This window comes from Doryrhamphus excisus, chromosome 8 (assembly GCF_030265055.1).
Source record: "Doryrhamphus excisus isolate RoL2022-K1 chromosome 8, RoL_Dexc_1.0, whole genome shotgun sequence".
Classification (NCBI taxonomy): Eukaryota; Metazoa; Chordata; class Actinopteri; order Syngnathiformes; family Syngnathidae; genus Doryrhamphus; species Doryrhamphus excisus.
In genome coordinates, this window is record NC_080473.1 from 17,227,730 (window position 1) to 17,250,157 (window position 22,428).

At 40.3% G+C, this 22,428-nt stretch overlaps 1 protein-coding gene across 2 annotated transcripts; it reads left to right on the plus strand.

Moving 5' to 3' along the window:
- The first annotated feature begins 1,015 nt into the window (after positions 1-1,015).
- igsf5b (immunoglobulin superfamily, member 5b) lies at positions 1,016-19,055 on the plus strand. 2 transcript variants are annotated; one of them, XM_058080876.1, is made up of 10 exons: positions 1,016-1,155; positions 1,578-1,671; positions 3,028-3,348; positions 6,271-6,398; positions 6,935-7,100; positions 8,729-8,860; positions 11,869-11,893; positions 13,432-13,520; positions 13,731-13,795; positions 15,294-19,052. In XM_058080876.1, exons 2-10 carry the CDS (start codon positions 1,623-1,625, stop codon positions 15,402-15,404), a joined length of 1,086 nt encoding a protein of 361 aa, XP_057936859.1. In that variant the 5' UTR covers positions 1,016-1,155; positions 1,578-1,622; the 3' UTR covers positions 15,405-19,052. The 2 variants fall into 2 exon arrangements, with proteins under 2 accessions (XP_057936859.1, XP_057936860.1); XM_058080877.1 differs by lacking the exon at positions 13,731-13,795 and having other exon boundaries at positions 15,294-19,055.
- The last annotated feature ends 3,373 nt before the right edge of the window (positions 19,056-22,428 follow it).

A 22,428-nucleotide genomic window follows, 5' to 3' on the forward strand; every position in this document is an offset into this window, starting at 1 on the left:
GGAGTACCCGGAGAAAATCCATGCATGCACGGGGAGAACATGCAAACTCCACACAGAGATGGCCAAGGGTGGAATTGGACCCTGGTCTCCTAGCTGGGAGGTCTGTGCGCTAACCACTTGACCGCCGTGCCACCCTGTTGAATGGAGTGTTTTCTCTTATTATGCCTACTGTATTGCATAATAGGAGTGTCAAAGTGACACACAATCTCTAATAATATTAAAAATCATATTTAGAAGGTGGTAAACAGGTTTTCTAGGCTATAAATATGAAAATGCTGATGTTGTAAAATTTTTATATTAATAAAGGCTGCAGAAATTCGCTCATCACGGTCAGGTCTGGAGCCAAATAACTGAGAAAAAGGGCCTATATTTCTCAAATATTGTTCATAAATCTGTCTAAATTTGCATTAGTGAGCAAGGTTTTCTGTGCTGAGATAATCCATTTGACTCACAGGTGTGGCATATTATGATGCTGATTATGATTACTGCTCAGGCTGGCTACAATTAAAGGCCACATACCCTTTCTCACAAGGTCTCACAAGGTTTTCCTGATGTCTCATGTAATAATTATTTGAACTTTTTATTTGATATTTGAGACAAATATGTGGTTAAAATCCAAACTGTACGACTTTTGGAAGTTCCATTGTCATTTTAAAAACTTGCTGCCACAATATACCACACAATATGCTGCTGAATAATATACCGTGTGTACTCTTGGACACCATAGTGTCAGTGTTTTCCTTACAGAACATGTATGTAAGAACAGTAGAAACATGTTTCTAAGACTCACACATTCTAATATGATCCAATGCAAAAACTGTATCAACAATGACAAGGCTAATCCGTTTAAAGACGTATGAATTGAACAAAATGTTAATTCTAATGGTTGCAGTTTGCCTTTCTGAATTGACTGTGAGGTTGCCAACTACATTTATATTTGTGCACCGTGGGAAGTGTGTCCGTTATTTGTACTCTGAGTCACAGTGTTTGCATCGGTTTTCAGTCAAGGGGCAAAGTTCCCTCTGCTAATGTTTAACAGGACCCTTTTTTTTCATTTTTTGGGGTAGGGTAGAGGGTGATGCAGGCAGAGCACCACAAATAAAGAAGCACCTGTATCACTGACATGTGATACCGCCCTTCCATACAGACAATGAGGTGAGTCTGACCAGTTATTTCGTTTCATACAAGAGATTAGAACAGGAATTTACGGTAGACATGCCAAAATGTAATACACCATGCCGCTCTGTTATTTATACTACAAGCATCAGTTGCAGGGTATATATGTGTTACATCTAGTGGGGATTTGTTATTATTATTTTCTAATAACAAAAGCCATTTACTCTAAATGCAGTGGGATCTAGCATTTCATTGCAATTCTTCCCAAAGGAAATAATATCCAGTTGCTTCCACTGCATTTTAAGCCTTATTGCTTTGTTTTATGGTCAGTTAGTTAATGTTGAGTAATTATTATTCTATGTTATGTTTAATGGTGCAATCGCTTCTGCATGAGAAGATATCCCTGCACTCAGCAGACACATGCCCAATCTAATGACATGTGTCTTTTTTTCCCCCCCGAGGTCCATGTCACACTGATTCATGGATTGCCACTGGGCAGCATAACGATGGCTGTTTTTGTCCTGTTCCTGCTTCTTCTTTCATGCACGACACAAGGTGAACGTTCAACATTGAAGCAAAGTGCCTCTTGTTTGATTGCGGCCAGTAGATGTATGCATACATCACCACATGCTTGTGTTGAAGAGCTTCCGCCCACAGACCATCTCGTTAGAGGAGGGCCTAATGATCTTGCTGCACTTTGTAATTAATTGTCTAAAAAAATGGCTTGAGAGTCACTGTTTCCATGTGGGAGAGTGCGGGCTCAAATGGTGCTTATTAGGCGTTGCCGTTCTCTGATTGCGATAAAAAGAAGAAACAGTTTTTCTGGCCTAGATTTTTTTCCCTTTCCCAGGCCTCATTTCTTAATGGATACATAATTTATGATTCCAAGTTATATATACATACATCACCCTGAGTATTGTGCCGTGATGCGTGTTAGTCTGAATATATGCATATTAATATGAGCTTGTTTTGTCCTTTTATGAGTTTGGCTGATGATTGAGGAGCAGAGCTGGATGATGGTTCAAAACGGCTTGAGAAGAATCGCATTTGGTTCATAATACTGTATAGGGGTCAGCCGCATGCCGCTCCTCATCCACTTTTTGGCCCTCCTGTTGTACACCGCAATGAAGGAAATGTGCATTTTTGAAAAGGTTCTGACTGCTCATTGGATGAGGCAATGATGCTGGCTTATGTGTGGCAAAAAATGCACAAATAACAAAAAAATGTTGACATTTTTAACACTAGCACTCAGTACCCACAAGAGAGCGATTTTGGAAGAATGAGTGGCTGCACATGAGAGGGTAAGGACGGGGAAGCATTCACAGATGGAGAATACATGAAAGAATTGATCTTAAAAGCATAATCTATTCTTTCAATTTTAAAAACTCCAGACTTTCCATCCATTTTCTATACCGCTTATCCTCACGAGGGTCGCAGGCATGCTGGAGTCTGTCCTAGCTGTCTTTGGGTGAGAGGCAGGGTACACCCTGGACTGGTGGCCAGCCAATCACAGGGCACATATAGACAAACAACCATTCACACTCACATTTATACCTATGGACAATTTGGAGTCTCCAATTAACCTAACAAACACAGAGATGCCCAAGCGGGGAATCAAACAGGGAGCTCCTCGCTTTGGGGCCTGCGTGCCACCTCGAGCAGACTATTTTACTATTTTACTTAAGAGAAGGCAAAATATGTATTGTATTTATGGTATATGTATTTATTGTATTGTGTTTTGCCATGATAGCGATTCAAACTTTCCGTTTTTCTGCAACCTCTGTAGTATAGTTTGCACAAAGATTTAGATCGAACATGAAATTGTACAACATGCCAGGGTGTTCCACTATCACAAAAATATGGTGGTCTAGCTTAATATTGCTTTTAACAATTATTTATGTTTTTTTTTAGCGGTTTCAGCTGTTTTAAGGCTGTTGCCCGTCAGCTTGACCGTCCTCATAGGTGACCAGGCCCGCTATACCTGCATGCCCACAAAAACCACAGCGTGGGACGTGATGCTGTGGGAGCTAAACAGCACAGTGGTGGTCTCCATCTCCAGGCGGTATGGCGTACTGTCTTCCTCTGTTCCCAATGTGACGGCGGAGGAAAGCCACGGCCCGAATGGAGACGGCTGGACGCTTGTTGTCCAAAGTGTTCAGAGGCACCATGAGGGAGAAATCACCTGTAACCTGCAGGGAATCGACAGAAAAACAGCAAGTCTCTATGTTCAAGGTCAGTAAAAAAACGTAGAGAGGTGAGCCTTTTTATGGGCGTATCAAGTCCTTGTATTTGTAATGGTAATGGTAATGGTAATGGTAATGGTAATGGTAATGGTAATGGTAATGGTAATGGTAATGGTAATGGTAATGGTAATGGTAATGGTTTTATTTCATTTGAACATGCATCAGTTTACAATTGAGTGCATCCCATAATCGGTTCACAGTTCCACATGTCCAAAAGGAGTATGAAGAAGCAAAGCTTATTAATCCTACCCCTCCATCTGGTACTTTTAGAATCAGTAACTGTTACATTTGTTCACTTCCTGCTTTCCTAATATAGTTTAAGGTTTAGTTTTTTTTTTTAATAATGCACCTCGTACCAAAGTACGAGGTGATATGACCATCCAATGACATAATGGGTACCATAGTAAGTGTCAATATAGTGATATATATAGCACATCATGACTGGTTCAAGACTCTTCATCCTTGTATTTAGCAAACATCAACTGCGTGTATTGTTTTGATTCCACATACTGAAATGCTATGGCTTTTTAACATAGTTAAGTATTTTTTCACCATTTGCTGGTCGTTCTGGAACAAAACCCCAGCCAAAAGCAGGGATCTGCTGCATTTGTAAGAAATGATTGATATATTGAGAGCTATTGACCATTGTGCTACTGACACAGCATTATTGCATCCTCATGGGAATGGCATGCCTCAGATGAAACGACCAGTCATTAAATGCTGCAAGATTCATATGAAGCCTTACTTCCAGTCACCTTATTTGCATCCTTGCCCCTAAATTGAGAAGTCAGCGAAATAAAACGTCAGTGAGGAAATACCTGACGCAAAAAAAGGACGCCAATGACCTGTCACTTTTTTCACTATCATAAAGAGAGGCCTTCATAAGTGCACACCCTTGCTGACCTGTTATAGTAGCGTAGGGTGAATCAGCCCCTCTGGCTGGAAACAGACGACAGCTCTGACCTGACACAGCCTTGGAATTAACTGTGCATCCTGGCATTTAACAGTCAGCATCTCTGTCTGTGATTTGTGCACTGCAGCCTCAAATAGAGTAGTTGGGCGAGAGCCACAAATGTGCTGCAGAGCTCCTCTGTGGGCTTTAATTGTTGTTTAATTGTTTTAAAAACCATAAAGAGCACACACGTGAACTAATCAGTAGGGTTCACTACTGAGTGCCCTTAAAGGCAACCTTAAGCCATTAACAAACCTCATGTATCTTTATTTAAGGATGGTTGGGATTGAAGCATAAGGAGAGCGGGCTGATGCTGATGCTGCTTCTTCCCCGTTTAGATGTATTAATCAGTCATGATGGCCTGAGCCGCTCATCAGTCACTGTGAACAAGGCTGCTGGTCGCTTGCCAGCGTTTATTCCCACCATTACACTCATATTCTGGAGTTGAAAACGTATTGTTTTACACTTAGAGAGTGTGATTTGTCGTGTAGCAAATTCAGCTATTGAACATCCTTCAGTCTTATCTACAATATTGATACAACAGGCTGTACTGACATCATCTACAGAGGCGTATTTGGCGGTGTGATGGAGAGGGGAAAAGATGACAAGCATTTGTTATGATTTTTGACAGGGCCCTATTGTGCACATTTCAGGGGCTAGTAAAATAACATCGGATTCTATTGGGGCATGAAGATTCTTTTCCTAAAATACTCCATAACCATGTGTACAGGGTGAATCTGCATCATTCTCCTATTGGCTGACATGCTCAGATTCTGCAGTCTCCCTCCCGGACCATGCCTAAACTGTATAACTGGAATCCAGTATCAAGCTGTGCTTTGTTTACAAAACAGCTGTCCATAAAGGGGTGATAGCAGAGGAAGCTGACCCCAAAACAAAAATATTTTCCATTGCTGCCTACTCCGTGTATTGATACATAATTTTTACCCACAAAAAACACTTTGTGGTGGCCATTTTCATGAAAAAGTGACTGAGCGGTGGTTGCCGACTACGTTGCCATAAATGGTAATAGTTATGGTAATGGTTTTATTTCATTTGAACATGCATCAGATTACAATTGAGTGCATCCCATAATCAGTTCACAGTTCCACATGTCCAAAAGGAGTAGGAAGAAGCAAAGCTTATTAAATCCTACCCCTCCATCTGGTACTTTTACAATCAGTAACTGTTACATTTGTTCACTTCCTGCTTTCCTAATATAGTTGAAGTTTTTTTTTTGTATTTTTATATATTTATTTATTTATTTTGTCACGTACCGAAGTAGGAGGTGATATGACCATCCAATGACATAATGGGTACCATAGTAAGTGTCAATATAGTGATATATATGGTTCAAGACTCTTCATCCTTGTATTTAGCAAACATCAACTGCTTGTATTGTTTCTTGAATTGGCTCATCGTTGTGCATTATTTGACTTCCTTACTCAATCCATTCCATAGTTTGATTCCACATACTGAAATGCTATGGCTTTTTAACGTAGTCCTAGCATAGAAGTGTTTCAAATGTAGTTCTTCCCTGAGATCATATTTCTCCTCTCTTGGAGAGAAGTATTGGATGACATTTTTAGGTAATTGGTTGTTTTTAGCCTCATGCATTATTTTAGCTGTTTGAAGATGGACTATATCAGCAAGTTGAAGTATTTGTGATTTTAGAAATAAGGAGTTAGTATGTTCTCTGTAGGCGGCATTATGAATTATCCTTACTGACCTTTTTTGCAGTACATTTAGCGAGTGAAGATTGCTTTTGTAGTTATTACCCCATATTTCCACACAGTAAGGAAGATATGGTAGAACCAGAGAGCAATAAAGAGTGTGGAGTGATACATCCTCAGACATAGGAATGAAAGCAGGTATAACGTACAAACACACCAACCTCATGATATCATAAGTCTGATCCTTATAAGCTAAACTAAAGGTGGCTGATTCTGATTGTGATTTCAGAAAAAGGCAGCGTGAAAGTCTCTGGAGGAAATGCAACAGCTTTAAAGGGGCAGTCGGTCCTATTTGAGTGCCAGGCAGCAGGATGGTACCCTCAACCTTTTTTGCAATGGGAAGTTAATGGAAAAAAGGTAAATAACAACATCTGACTTTACACTTCCAGTTCATTAACTGCAGTGTCATGCATTGTCTGCAAAAGCAAATCCCCCCCTTGTAAAAAAAAAAAAACATGGCATAATAGCTGTGGCTGGAGGCAACCGCCTCGTAGTTTGTTTTTGTTTCACGCAACACTGATATAAAGCCAACAAACATGTGGGTCCTACAGCCCCCCGAGAAGTAGCAAATAGTAACCGCAGGGGGTGGTTGCAGATGAGCCCCCGATGCCTTGCTGCTGTTGCAGCGTGTCAACATCTACTGGCCAGAAAATTAAGTCGATTAACGGCTAGATGGCAGATGAACCGATCCCAGAAGCATTGCCATTTGCTAGAGATCTAACTGAAGGATCATGGCAACTGTGGCTTGAGTGTGTTTGTCGCTGCATGGAAAGCGAGGGTCGGCATCTTCATGAATAGTCTAGTGACTGCAGAAATTGTTGCTGTAGCAACAATTTCTACATGTATTTTTGTCATATAATAATGCATGTATCTCTCTGGACAACTGTGTGTAGTTGAGTCAGCGTGACTACAACCTGAGAAGCGAAGAGACAGGGAAGAGCCTCTTCACGGTTAACAGCAATGTCAGCCTGATGGCAACAAAGAGCTCTGGCGTGGACTGCCTGGCCTCGGTGTCTGCTCTCTCCACGCCGCTCAAGAGCAGTGTCCGCCTGACAGTTGGTGAGTCAAATTAAGCTCCGCTGTCATCACTATGAGCGTGGGTATCAGGCATTTACAGTCATTTATATAATAATAATAATATAATAATAAGTTCTGGCGGCACGGCGGTCTAGTGGTTAGCGAGCAGACCTCACAGCTAGGAGACCAGGATTCAATTCCACTCTCGGCCATCTCTGTGTGGAGTTTGCATGTTCTCCCCGTGCATGCGTGGGTTTTCTCCGGGTACTCCGGTTTCCTCCCACATTCCAAAAACATGCTAGGTTAATTGGCCACTCCAAATTGTCCATAGGTATGAATGTGAGTGTGAATGGTTGTTTGTCTATATGTGCCCTGTGATTGGCTGGCCACCAGTCCAGGGTGTACCCCGCCTCTTGCCCGAAGACAGCTGGGATAGGCCCCAGCACCCCCGCGACCCTCGTGAGGAAAAAGCGGTAGAAGAGGAATGAATAATAAGTTCCACATGTATTATAATAATAATAATAATAATAAAAATACAGTCATTTATATTCAATACAGTTCAATCTGACTTCCTTGTCCTTCTGGTTCTTGATCCAATGTGTACCCTATGTACCAATGTGTTTTTACTGGCTAATGGGGCCGATACCTGAACCCTGTGAATTCTGCCTAGCAACAAGTAGCTATACAAGTATGTTAAGTACCAAAAAATGAAGTACCATACCTGTTTTTTACTGGGCTTTGGGGCAAAACACAATTTTTTTCATTCATCCATACAACGTCTACACCACTTCCCTTCACTAACCTTCACTGACTTCTACACCACTATGTACATCTCTGCAACCCTTTGTTTTTTATAATCAGTATAGTTACTCCAGACTCCATTCACTGTGCAATATCTGATCAAGCTCCACGTGCAATATTAAAGCTCTAAGTGCAATATATTAAGTTCTAAATTAAGTATTTCTATAATGCCTCATATTAACTCACTAGCAACATCTCATAGTGTATAGACTGGTCATATATTTCATCTCATTTCATATTATCTGCAAACTGTATTTGTATATAACTCCGGTTAAATTGTTGATTTGTTAATACTTGGGTTGCTTGTATTGTTTATATTTTTATATTGTGTATTTTGTACTGCTTAACTGATTCTGTACTCTTGCTGCTGTGCAATGCAAATTTCCCCACTGAAGGACGAATAAAGACATATCTTATCTTATCTCTTATCTTCATGTCATGGGGTATGCTGGAGCCTATCCCACATGACTTTTGGGTGAGAGGCGGGGTACAACATGAAGTGGTTGCCAGCCAATCACAGGTCACATATAGACAAGTAATCATTCATTAATGCTTACATTCATTGGTGTTTTCATATAAAAAAAGGTTGTTACCAACCATTAAGTTACAACAATACTCTTTCTTACTGACGAATGGGCTTGTTGCCAGGCAGAATTACCAACGTCATTATGCTTACAAACACAAAAATGCTATGGTATTTAACTGAAATGTAAACTGAAATAGTCAAGGCCATTACACTTAAACGAGTCATGTGACCAAAAAAAAAAAAGTTAGGAAAGCAATAGCTTTGCATAACATTCCTAAATTCTATGAACAACAAGGTGTTCACCTGCACAACTTTGATGTTGAATGTGACTCTCCCTCCTCAGTTGCAGAGGTGCTGCAGGACGAAGACAACTGCACGCTCCCGCTAGCGCTAACATCCTCCTTTGCTGCCCTCCTCCTGCTCCTCCTGCTTGCCGTCTGCACTGTCCTCTGCTACAGACAAAGGAGACAAGCAAGTATGCACTTTTCTTTCAGTTGCTTGGCTTGGGGTAAAAAATGAGAGAGTCACCTCATCCCATCTTATTTCTTTCCAGTGACTATGATTAAAGTATAATGAAGAAGCAAGGCGGTCACACACTGTGGCGTTGGCCTTCACCAAGGACATGCAATATTTTTTTCTGATCACAGAGAGAACATTAGCTGTCAGCAGAAAGGCTTACTTTTGTGCTGTAAAGTGCAGGATGAGTAACTTTTGGAATGAAAAGACCTGTAGGGCTGGTTGGATGTGGTCACATAGCATAAACAACAATAACATCCCAAATGGTAGTGTGAGGTGGATGTGTATTGGTGACCGAGGATGGATGGTTAGAAACTGTCTCTAGTTTTAAGTGAATGCCAATTTATTATCATTCAAATAATCAATCACAATAAATAATAGACCACACATACATGCATAATAAACACATTGTACATGAAGGCATCTGGTGGTCTCTGGTGAGAGGTGGGGTTCTGAGGAGGACTAGGGTGTGTTTGTGAGTCGGTGTTGGATTTGCAATGCTGTTAATGTGTTCAGGTCGGGCTAAAGTTCTAAAAGAGCGTCAGACTGTGTGAGGACACTACACTATGCTTCCAGAAAGAGATAAGTTTGGCTCGACATGATGTGCAGGCGTTAATTACGCCAACAATTTTTATGTAATTGCAATTTTTGACAGCCCTAATTAAAATATAGCATAGTAGTTATTAAACACATTTATTAAACAAATTGTAATTAATTTATAATACAGTAATCCAATCCAATCCAATCCACTTTATTTATATAGCACATTTTATAAACAGAGTTTCCAAAGTGCTGCACAGACGAGTAAAAATAAAAAGTAATAATCCAAAACTAAAAGAGCATTTAAGAAATAAAATAATAAAATAGATATTAAAATATTAAAAACAAGAAACAAAGCAATAAAAGTATAAAAAATAGAACCAATTACAATAAAAACAAAGAACTAAAAGACACAGGACCATACGACTCACTCTGAGTTAAAAGCCAGAGAATAAAAGTGGGTTTTAAGACGAGACTTAAAGCTTTCGATATTGGGGGCCTTTTTTACTTGGGAGGGCAGAGAGTTCCATAGTTTGGGGCCGACCACAGAAAAGGCTCGGTCCCCCCTGGTCTTAAGTCTCGTCTTGGGCACCACAAGTTGGAGCTGGCCCTCGGACCTCAGTGACCGAGCTGGAGAGTAAACTTGGATGAGGTCCGAGATGTATTTGGGGGCCAGCCCATTCAACGCCTTAAAAACAAACAATAAAATCTTAAAATCAATCCTAAAACGAACAGGCAACCAATGAAGGGAGTAAAAAAACAGGCAGAGTAGTATAGAGTATCCAGTAATATACTTAAAAAAACAGAGTTACACAGCATCACGTCTTGTCAAAACATCTACCCACTGCAAAATCTTGAGTGAATCTTGAACTAGAACAGCGACACACGATAACCTGTCGAGAAAGCTTTCTAGATCTTATCTGCACCGATTCCAGCTGCATTTCCTTTGATTTCCAAAACCTCCAAACATGTGATTGGTCACACTGAAAAGATAGATAGATAGATGGATGGATGGATGGATGGACAGACAGATACTTTATTCATCTCCAAGAGAAATTCACTGGAAAAAGCACTCCTGACAGCGGCCAAACCCACTTTTGAATTTTGTAGGTATAGGAGTTGATAATAAATGAATAAATACTAGGAGCTACTAGTAATTTTGCAGGATTCCCCATGTTTAAAAAACTTGACTGTTGATGGAAAAAAAAGCTATTAGCAACTCCAGACATCGGTGAGCTTGTAATTTGCACCCCATCCCCTGTATGCACACTCTATAATGCTACACAGACAACCACTTACTAAACACAGTTACGACAATGATAAATTGTTACAGCTTGCGTTGGAAGACACCAGACTTCAGCAGCAGTTTGGGGCATAGTCCAGTTTCGCCCATGTTTACAAAACAGTCCCATGTTTTTCTCTTGGCACTCTGTGACATCATAAAGAGCCCATGTTTGAAAAAAATTGTAAAACGCATTTATGAATTAATAAATCAATAAACTAACTTAAAAAACGTATACAGAATTGCATTAGTTGTTTAAGTCTGGTCATAAATTGATGGAAAGTAAAATGCCTAAAGTAAGACTCAATGAATGAAATATGTTTGTTGACATCCCTGTAGATGTTGCACATAGCACTAGGAATGCTACAAGGCCCATTAAAGTGGCTGCTGAGTGTGACACTTTTACTGCCACCCCTAATCTGATTTGTGGTGACTCCTGTCTTAACCAGAGAAGCCAATACTTAGGAAGCCTCTAATAAGGCTGGGGAGGTGAAGTAGTGTAGTATAAAGTGTGGCTCAGAAGAGCGATGTTGAGGACATCATCGCTGGAGGTTGCTGCCCTGAATCACACATTTAGAAGTTGTCGTAATCCCTGTGACGGATTGCGGTACCAGTGTAACTAACTAAACTCACGGCTGGGGGCTTATTCTGCTCCTTTTACCGTCGCTCTCATTCTTACGTCTTGAACTTGAGCTGGTGAAATGAACTGCAAGGGGCACGTTTTGCATGTCAATGAAGGTGCTTTGCCGCTCACTTTGATTGTGTGTGGGAAGTAATGTGTGCTTTTGCAATTATTGGAAAAATACAAGGATCTACTCTGGTCCACCCTTTGAGACTTAAACTACGGAGGGGGTATGTTGTAATGAAAAAGGCAACAGTTTTATAAGTCTCATGGGGGTAACATTGTCTCCACTCTTGTTATGCTGGGTTTGTACCATGACGGCTTGTTAGAAAACTCATTAGGCTCCAGCTAACTGGAGGCTGCTCCAGCTGAATTCACCACTAATAATCGTTGGTGTGTTTTATAGTGTTCATATTCTTAAGATGCACTGAGCTGACACAGTGATCCTGTAGTCAATGCACTAGAATAATAAAGTTTGTGCTACTGCCGGGCTATAAACCGCCCTCCCTTTTTTGTCTTTCAGAGGGAAGCACACCGGAGGCACTAAGGTGAGACCTCGCATTTACCTTGAGCTAACTTAAAAGTAATTGGCAATAAAAGCGTTTCTTACATGTGAGCGGTGGGGGTACTTTTATTGTTGCTCGAGAAAATAAATGATAAAACTGCTCCCAATAAATAGACATTAAATTTTGTAGCCACATAAGATGTCAGATGTATTTGGCTCCTTTAAGGGAAAAAATATAGTGGGCATTATATTTGTCAGCATTTTCCTCGATGGCAGTTTATTGTGTTTCCAAACAGCAGGCTTGGCCTAATAAAACTGTTTTTTTTTGTTTGTGGTAGTGCACTTCATAATAAAAACAAGCCCCCTAATAAAGTGCGTTTGTGAGAAAAGTGTCCCGATGGACCCTAACAGTTAGGAGTTTGAACCAGCTCTCCATTTTCTTGCATTTCGTTGGTTTCAGGTTGGAGTGCAGTGCAAATAAATTGTAGGGATGTCCGAGCTGGGATAGGCTCTAGCATACCCGCGACCCTAGTGAGAATAAGTAGTATAGAAATGGATGGACAGGCATGTCCGATATTTTTTGGAACCGATAATTGTCGGTCTGATATCAGCATAAAAATACGATATTGGTATTTTTTTACAAATCATGAAAAATATACATTTTTAAAAAAATGCTATCTACAGAGGCCAAGTGGTTAGAGTGGTTAGCGCGCAGACCTCACAGCTAGGGTTCAATTCCACCCTCGGCCATCTCTGTGTGGAGTTTGCATGTTCTCCCCGTGCATGCGTGGGTTTTCTCCGGGTACTCTGGTTTCCTCCCACATTCCAAAAAAAACATGCTAGGTTAATTGGCGACTCCAAATTGTCCATAGGTATGAATGTGAGGATGTGGGATAGGCTCCAGCAGCCCCGCGACCCTTGTGAGGAAAAAGCGGTAGAAAATGAATGAATGAATGCTATCTACAGCACGTGTGTTCATTCCACCATAGGAGCATCGGAGATATGTCGTGTTATACATATATATATATATATATAGATATATACATATTTCAAAATGTTTTGAACTCCTGTTTCCATGCCAGTACAGTGAAACCCCAATAGCATCATTAATCTGTTCCATAAGGTCTGACTCAAACCAAAACATATGCTAACCGAATACACTTTTTCCTTAAGAAATTATTCAAATCCAATGAATCCGTTCTGGACACCCAAAAATGTACATCAGGAAACCAATAAATGTTCGCAAATCAAGAGAAAATTTTGCATACATTTTTGAAAATACCAGGGTGTACACAGGTTCCATAGTATTAAATAATGCTGTCTATAGAACAGGTCTCCGTAAATGTAGCCTCAACTGACCTTAGATAGCTAATTACCTGAGACTGACTCAAAAGTGCCTCTGCTGGAGTATTGCACTCCATTTTGCTTCAATTGCTTCGACTTGCAATCATTTTTTTCCCTTCCTACTTTTGCTCGTTTGTGTTTCCCTGTTGGGAATTGAACCCATGTCTTGTGCATACCATTACACAAAGCGGCTACGACAAAAATTTAATTTTTACTCATGCATTTCTGTATTTACAGTTTTGAGGAATTGTACAATGGCCTAAGACTACGTGCAAATGCTCCAGGGGGCCAGGTCAACGTAGGGTATATAAATGATGGCGCCACAGGTGAGTCATTCTTGTCTTGTACTTACACAAATCCACAAGTATTGTAAATACACTGATGGGTATTTTATGGGCAATTTAAAGTCTAAGGGAGAACTTCACGCAGAGAGAGGTCAGAGTCCAGATACAAACCCAAAACGTCTGTGTAATGAAACCGACCACATGAGATTGCGATGTTAGATCAGGCTAAATGCCGTGTTTTTCACCCTGCAGATGCAGTTTACAAAGATGTAATCATGGGAATTCATAGCAAGAAGGATTTTGTCAGCATTGAAAAGGTAAGATGTCAGAGTAGGGAGCCATAGACAAGCCAGGTATTATAAGACACAGAAGCAGGTTCACGGTTTCTCTTATACTAATAACATATATCAAGAAGCCAATAAAGACTTTACTGTAAATGCTCTAATTATTGTCAAAGCATTTATTTACCTAAACTGCGAACAAGATGAGGATTAATTTTTATTTTCTATTTCCGAAACAACTTCATTTTTAAACTTAATAATGATTTAAGGGGCTGCACGGTGGACCAGTGGTTAGCACACATGCCTCACAGCTACAACACCTGAGTTCAATTTTTACCTCGGCCATCTCTGTGTGGAGTTTGCATGTTCTCCCCGTGCATGCGTGAGTTTTCTCCCACATTCCAAAAACATGCTAGGTTAATTGGCGACTCTAAACTGTCCATGTGAATGGTTGTTTGTCTATATGCGCCCTGTGATTGTACCCCGCCTCTCGCCCAAAGTCAGCTGGGATAGGCTCCAGCACCCTCGCAACCCTCGTGAGGATAAGCAGTAAAAAAAATGACTGAATGATTTAAGTGAGAAATTGGAAAGGACAACTTGCTTTCTTTGATTTATTAACAAGTACACTCCTGATCAAAATTTCTAGACCAGATTTTGCAACCTAAGGAGATTTTAAGTGAAATTTTCAAAAAGAAAAAATTAAACCAAATAGTACGAGAAAGCAATTTCTTGCAAACAAAATGAAATCGGCTGTTCATCAGCTGATTAAACTTTTCAGACCACAGCTAGAAAACCCAGAAACACACCCAAAATCAAAATAAAATGTTCAAAAAAGAACTCAATAATGAGCTGCACATTTTTGTCATTTTTGTAACCTTTTACTTTTGTAATCCAACAATCCCCAAGTGTTCTCCATCGGATTTAAATCAGGGGAAAAGAATGAGGTTATTTCTCTAAAAGATGTCCTTTGTCAGGCGGGCATTGTGAACTATAGCCTTGTCCTGTTAAAAAAACTCAGCTCCCTGCACAACCTGAAGCATCATTGTTCCATTGAACGAGACAACACCCCAGATCATGATATAATCCACTATGCCATCAGGACCATCAAGCTTCATTTCTTCAGCGAAAAAAACTTTCTTTCCCATTTCAATGCCCCATGTTTGGTGTTCTTACCTCTACTGAAAACCTCCTTCACAGAATTCTTGCTGTATTTCACCTGGCTTTAATATTTTGACCAGGAGTGTATTGCACAGCACAGCGCTAACAGAACCAATATTGTAATAGTTTCACACCAACATTTTAAAGTGAATGCAGAGGTAGATAAAGCTAATGGATGCTGAGCACTCATGATACTTCAAATACAGCTCCCGCCATTTTATGGAGTATTATCTGGAGGTTGCCTACGGCCATAGCTGTTAATGCCAGTTAACTTGGAGCTCATTAGAGACTCCGACTGAATGGCACTGATTGCCGCATTTACGTTCATTTTTTTCTCTACACTTCTTCACTAAATGTACATAAATTTGACCCTCAGGTTCCTGACCTGGTGACCTTCAGCAGCTTGTCTGTACACAGCGACAGTTGCACCGATGTGGACCTGTCAGAAGAAAATGGAAAAAACTTCAGGAGAGTTACCACAGTTTGAACAAATACAACACAAAAGCAAGATGAGATATCTGAAATCTAGGTCAAACATGTTTTTATAATGTCCGAAACCTCTCAAACCAGTTTGTTTATCTTAAGGAACCTAAAATGAGATATACAGTTTAGTAGTTAAAGGGGACCTATTATGCTCTTTGTATTGAGTTGTGGTTTCCTATAGAGCAGCTACACACAATAACCAGCACAGAAAACTTGCTCACACACCCAAAGTGCTTCCTAAATATGAACCATATAAGGAAGTCCAACCCTCTGCGATGTCACAAAGGGGGGATTTTACCACACCTTTTGAAACTGAGCGTTTTGAGCCATCCAAAACTTATTTCAGGGTTCACGAGAAAATGTGCAAACTCCATTATCTGAAATGTTGGCATCATTTAACACGAGACCACAACATTCTAACAACATATATAGGTCAGAAAAGTGGTGAAAACATAACAGGTCCCCTTTGAATGATGAAATGAAAACTAACAACAGAAAACCCAACAGAACTATAATATACTTGAATTTGATTTGCCAAACTGCCCAATTCAAGTAAAATGGTGATTTGGCAAGTCATATTATTTTGTATAGAAAACAGTAGCTAATACAAAGTATCTTGTTAGTCAAAAATAAGCATTCTAGACATTTAATCTTTATTTAATTTTCACCAGTCTTGGTAGCTATTTTTTGTCAATTCCAGTGCTGGCCCATTAAAAAAAAAACCTTCATCAACCAATAAAAAAATCATTGAGATTAAAGATCTGGGCCCATGGACCCAAGTCACTCTTTTGTATGGCTTGAACTATTTTTTGCAAATTTTTTTGGGGAGAAAATCATAAGACGTGAATTATTAAAACCCATTTACAAAACATTTTAGCAAAGCATGCTGGGAAGCAGCATGTGGTGATTCAAACATGAGCTTTTATGTTTTAGAATAAAATGTACTTGCATTTTTAGAATGCAATACAATATGGGAAAAACAGATTAATAGTACAATTGTAGTAATTTTTACAGTTACGATACCATTTTTTATTGTATATATTTTATTGTATTCAATTCAGAATCTTAAATAACAAGTTAGTAAACACTGAATCCTGATTTTACGAGATAGAAATGATAATGTTTTATAAAATAAAACCTTGTACTCCATAAAGAACAGTGAGAATTCTCATTGTATTTTTAGTAAATGAAAGTTCCTTATTAAGCTTGTATCGCATCTGTACTGAACAATTCCACAATGACAGACTGCTTTCATCTTATCAATTTGTCGCATTTGTCCATGTACTTATTTCACCATGCAAGTGTTCACAAACAGTAGAACTGAACGACAAAAAAAGTGTTTTTCATCACCGCTACTGATAATGCCAATGATGCAAACAGTAACAAGTCACGGCTAAGCGAGCCAATTCATGAAACAAGCTCAAGGCTGAAAATGAAGTCCTCTCTCCTGATTACACATCCACAATAATTGGCTTCTAAAAATATCAGCTGTATGTATTGATGGATGGCCTGATGGCGTTCAGGGTCTCTGGTTGGATTGATTGTTTGCATGTTGATACAGACAAAGCCACATTTGTCTTCCCGCTTGCAGTAATCTCAACAGGAAAAGTCTCATCATCTCTTCCATTGTTTGAGTGCACGTCCAGGACAACCACCATCAAATATGTGTTCCGCGACTCCATTTTCAAGCCATGCCATATCTGTCAGTAGAGTGTAAATGAACCCAATGTGAGCCTGTCAGTGGCAGTGTCTTCCGCGGTGAGATGTATCATCGCCTGGAGAGGGTGACTTAACATTTGCATTTCATAATGGCAAAGGACAAAGAGCGAGTGATGGAAGGTCTATGAATCTGCCAGGCCTTCTCCATAAAGTTTCATCAGGGGAAAGTGGCTATACCGCATTAACAGGCTGCATTTTTCACATTTGTGTTGTTGTTTATATGAGGAATTTGATCATTCTATGCGTATGATAATTTAAAAAATAAAGATAAAAATGAACCACGTCCTTTGAGGGAAAACGCTGTGACCTTTTGGAAAAGCCTTTATGTCATCTGTCACCCCGTTGAAGAGCTCGAAAGAAAAAAGCAATCAGCACCTCCGTGTTTTTCTTGAATGGAAAATACACTTCCATTTCATTGAAGGCCGATGCATATTCTGATTGCAGCGCCGCCTCATGTTTGAGTTATCTCTTTCTGGCAGCATTGATTAGCTGAATATGTGAGAGAGGCCCTCGGTCAGGATCAGGCGGGCTGCAGCCCAAAGCAGATACATAAATATTCAAGCATCAAGCCTCTTGGCTGGACTGGATACAAGTGTGCAGTCACATGCTTAACATGGCTCTTGGGAGAAATTGTAAATTGTGCTTGGAACGAGGAAAAATGTCACATGATCAGCAAATCCATTTGGATTTATCACCTTTATGTGCCGTAAGTCAATCCATTCAATAGCTGTTAAGATCTTCCAGTGAGGACGAAGGCAGGCTGCATACTTGCCAACTCGCCCAATTCCCTGGTGCTCTCTTATGGTTTGTTTGCATTCGAAGCGGCCCTAATTTGCAAAATTGACTTTTTAATCACATTCTAACAGTAATATATGTCTCTAGAACCTGTTTATGAATACCAAATGTGGGGAAAAAACATCTCTGACTTGGTTGCACCACTATTGACAGAAAATGATACAAACCAGATGGACAAACTAATCCGGAAAGCCAAACAAGCTCAGTTGGAGGCATTTGGAACAGTGAGAGAAACTGCTGTCCATCATGGACAAGTCCACCCACCCACTCCATCAAAGAAGAGACGGGCAGTGGAGCTCATTCTCTAAATGACTCCTGCAGTTCTGTTCACACAGTAAATGCTACATGACATGTTACATTCATTCCACATGCCAATACCTCACCTGTCTGTCAAAAATAATCCACACATTATTGCGCTGTGCTGTCTATCTTATTTTTTAATTTTTATTATATTCTATTCATATTGCATTGCATTTGTGTGCATTTTATAGCGTGTCTTATTTCCTCTGCAATTGAGCTACTGTAACCAAACAATTTCCCTTGTGGATCAATAAGGTCTGTCTAAGTCTAAGAGGCACTCAAATCCTCCCCTTTGAAGTTAAGGATATTCGGGAAACGCCATCGTCGTGGACACGATACTGCCTATGACCTGCCCCTCTCTGGAGAAGCCCACCCTGGAGGATAGCTTTGCAAAAAGAATAGACAAAAGTAGGTCTGTGAAAAAATACGGCAGTAAGGCAGTAAGTAAACATCAACAGTCTTGAACATTTGCAAGAGTCTTGAACCAGTCATGTTGTGCTATATATATCACTATATTGACACTTACTATGGTACCCATTATGTCATTGGATGGTCATATCACCGCTTACTTTGGTACGAGGTACATTATTTAAAAAAATAAAATAAAATAAAAAATAAAATAAAAAAAACCTTAAACTGTATTATGGAAAGCAGGAAGTGAACAAATGTAACAGTTACTGATTGTAAAAGGACCAGATGGAGGGGTAGAATTTAATAAGCTTTGCTTCTTCCTACTCCTTTTGGACATGTGGAACTGTGAACTGATTATGGGATGCACTCAATTGTAATCTGATGCATGTTCAAATGAAATAAAACCATTACCATTACCATTATACTGTATGTATATCCAACTCACCAAATGACTCACAAGAAAAAGGCTTAGCTACACATCTTAAAACAAAGCTGACAGCTCTGTTAAGAAGCCATCAGTCAGGTTACTTCAGCGAACATGCTTACCGAGCATGTGACGACCCAAAAGTTCTTGGGCGTCTACCATGATGAATTACCTTGGAACTAAATGTGGGCCATAGTTGCTGATTTTTTTCATCTCTGTATGTGCCCTATTATGACTTACTATTTTACTATGTCAAAGAAACAGCTGTAAAAAGGTTATTGCGTTGCCTTCTGCACGGTACTGTCTGTCATTCAACTGTAAATCAATGATGCGGTGCCATTTTGCTGTCTGCATATAGACAAGAACTAAGCGATGATGTTTATTGTGTGCAGTAATGCAGAGACAGCATGCACGCTTGCATTATTGAAAAGTGAAACGAGAATGCTGGCGTGGTCTTCGCTGTCACCAGATGGCTGACACAGATCTTGACTTTGGAAATCACAACTCATCAGTGAATGCGAGGCTCTCTCTTTCTCACTCTCTCGCCTTTTCTCTCCCGCCACGCTTTCATCTACGCTGCCTTCTGTTTCCTCGCACCCTAACGCTTGGCATGGAAGCGGCAGGCTATTAAACAAATTAGCTTTCCTCCAGTGGACCTGACAGAGATAGGAAGACGCCGGGATGCCTCTTATATGACCCGCTTGGGCAGAACATTAAACCCTCCCTAGGGCATACTTGGTGCACTCCATGAGTGTCGCTTACCATCATCAAAAAAGTAGTCAAGATGAAGTTTTGTGGTAGCAAGAAAGTCATAGTCATTTTGTCACTTTTGCAACAATAATAGTTTTTATTAACAGCCTCCCCGCGCCAGAATGCAAATGGTAGAGTCCCACCCATTTAAGGGTAACATCTTCCTCTGTGAACCAGAAAGCAGCTTGTTTAATGTAAGGAAACTGTCAAAGTCACCAATCAAAGATGTGGTGGGTGGGATTAATGATCTACCCCTAATGTATTAAAAGGTGCTAAACCCAACATCACCATGAGAGTAAATGAATGAGGACTACGTCATGACAACATCCCGCTAGCAATTATTAGCACCACATCAGTTGCGCCTTCCTTCTTACACATTTGAAAAGGAAAATTTGGCTAATGGCTCCCTGGAGACCAGCAAAGAAACATCTCCAGTGGCTTGTTATAGTCTCGCTTTCCACTTCTTCAGCTGCCCGTACCTTTGTTGCCCTTCATGTTGTGGGCCACTAAATACACTAGAATGTTGTAGCAGTAAAGCGTGTTTATTGCAAAGGTAGGGCGGTAGTATCGGAGCTATGTAAAATTGGTGGTGCAATGGTGACTCGGTTTTTGTTTGTAATTTGTTCCAAAAGGTAAACAATGTAAACAAATGAGTGGCACGGCGGTCAAGTGGTTAGCGCGCAGACCTCACGGCTAGGAGACCACGGTTCAATTCCACCCTCGGCCATCTCTGTGTGGAGTTTATATGTTCTCCCCGTGCATGCGTGGGTTTTCTCCGGGTACTCCGGTTTCCTCCCACATTCCAAAAACATGCTAGGTTAATTGGCCACTCCAAATTGTCCATAGGTATGAATGTGAGTGTGAATGGTTGTTTGTCTATATGTGCCCTGTGATTGGCAGGCCACCAGTCCAGGGTGTACCCCGCCTCTCGCCCAAAGACAGCTGGGATAGGATCCAGCAACCCCCGAAAAAGCGGTAGAAAATGAATGAATGAATGAATGTAAACAAATGAAGTAACAAATAAAGTAAATATCGCAAGATCCAAAAAAAACTGCGCGTATCGTCCGTTCACATTGTGCCAAAGGGTAAAAGACAACAGTTTGTTACCCACATTGTTACAAAGTATGAGAATTAAGGCAAAATGTTCAGCCCAAACCGAATCATACAAAAAACGTGGCGCTCAAAAGTTCAGCTGTACAGTCCTCTTTCGCTATATCGCACTTTTTCCACAAAATAATGAATGAATAAATGCTTGCTGTTTTGTGGTTGACTCTGGCCTATTATTGGGCAAACAAATATTGAAAGACAAGCGATATGTAGTATTCTGGTCACTAGGCATCAGTCATGTTATGAGACATGATGTTAGATTACATTACCTTTCACACTGCATGGAGGCTAGCTAACTACTGAGCCAGCAGAGTCTGAGCTGACATGCCACGGCTGAGATTGAATGAAAAAAACGTTCTTCTCTCTTTTTGTGCGGAAGTGGTAAGTTGGTGCAGTTGGTAAACCTCACTTTGTGACGCCTACGGATTCGCCTTAGATGTTGAGTTGACTGGGTGTTTAGGTCGATGGCGAGCACTCTTGACTCAAGAAAAGTGGACACTGGTTTAATCCTGGGCGGAAGAAGTCTGGCTACAACAGAGGGGTTCCACTTGGTGACTATTGCCACTTCTGCACAGTTTAAAAATAAAATGGATTGTTATGGATGAAAGATCTTGCACTGCTTTCTAAAGTATAGTGCCTAATAGTGCCAAAAGTTGTACTTCTATTGTGGACGACATTGATTCAAACAGGCCTCGGTCAGGGCCAATTAGGAGGTTGTTGCTTTGTTTGGGCTCTCAGGCTAGAATGACACAACTGATGAATAACTTAACACATCCTCTCAAGCATCAGCTTTCGCTCAGTGAATGTACAATAACCGCTGTGGTGTGACGTGTCCGAGCCCATTAACTCCAATTAACAGTGATCAGGGCTAAAAATCCTTGACACAGTCGCCACAGTGTACCATAAAAAACAGGAGGAATGTGTTTTTCCATCGGGCTGATTTAGTAGCTTTGGTGACAGTGCAGCGGGTATTGTCACTGACCAAATTCTGTCGCCTGGATGAGCGGAGTAAATTCTCCTGCCAAGACCCATTTCCCAAGCCTGTGTTGTCTCCGTTTGGGACTCACAGTGTTATGGCTGCTGACATTCACTCATTCAAAGAGATTGGTTTTGTTGGACCGAGCTTTGAAATAGAGTCCACACGTTTATTTGTTTATAGCTACTCTCACAGACCACTGTGTTATAAACACCAGCAAATGCTAATGAGGTTTAGTTCAAGAGCTGTTGAATGTATATACTGACGAGTGTCAAATATTTTCCCCCTGTCATGTAGCAAAATAATGACAACAAATGCATTCATACAAAAAAAATCTACAATGAGAATGGTATTGTTTATTCATCCAATTATTTATGCATGTCCCATCATAGGACATGTTTCTTGATGTTACTTGATGGTTATTAATTAGATTAGATTAGATAGATTAGATTCAACTTTATTGTTATTGCTCATGTCACTTGTACAGGGCAACAAAATGCAGTTAGCATCCAACCAGAAGTGCAAATGTATAAATCCCTTATTAGT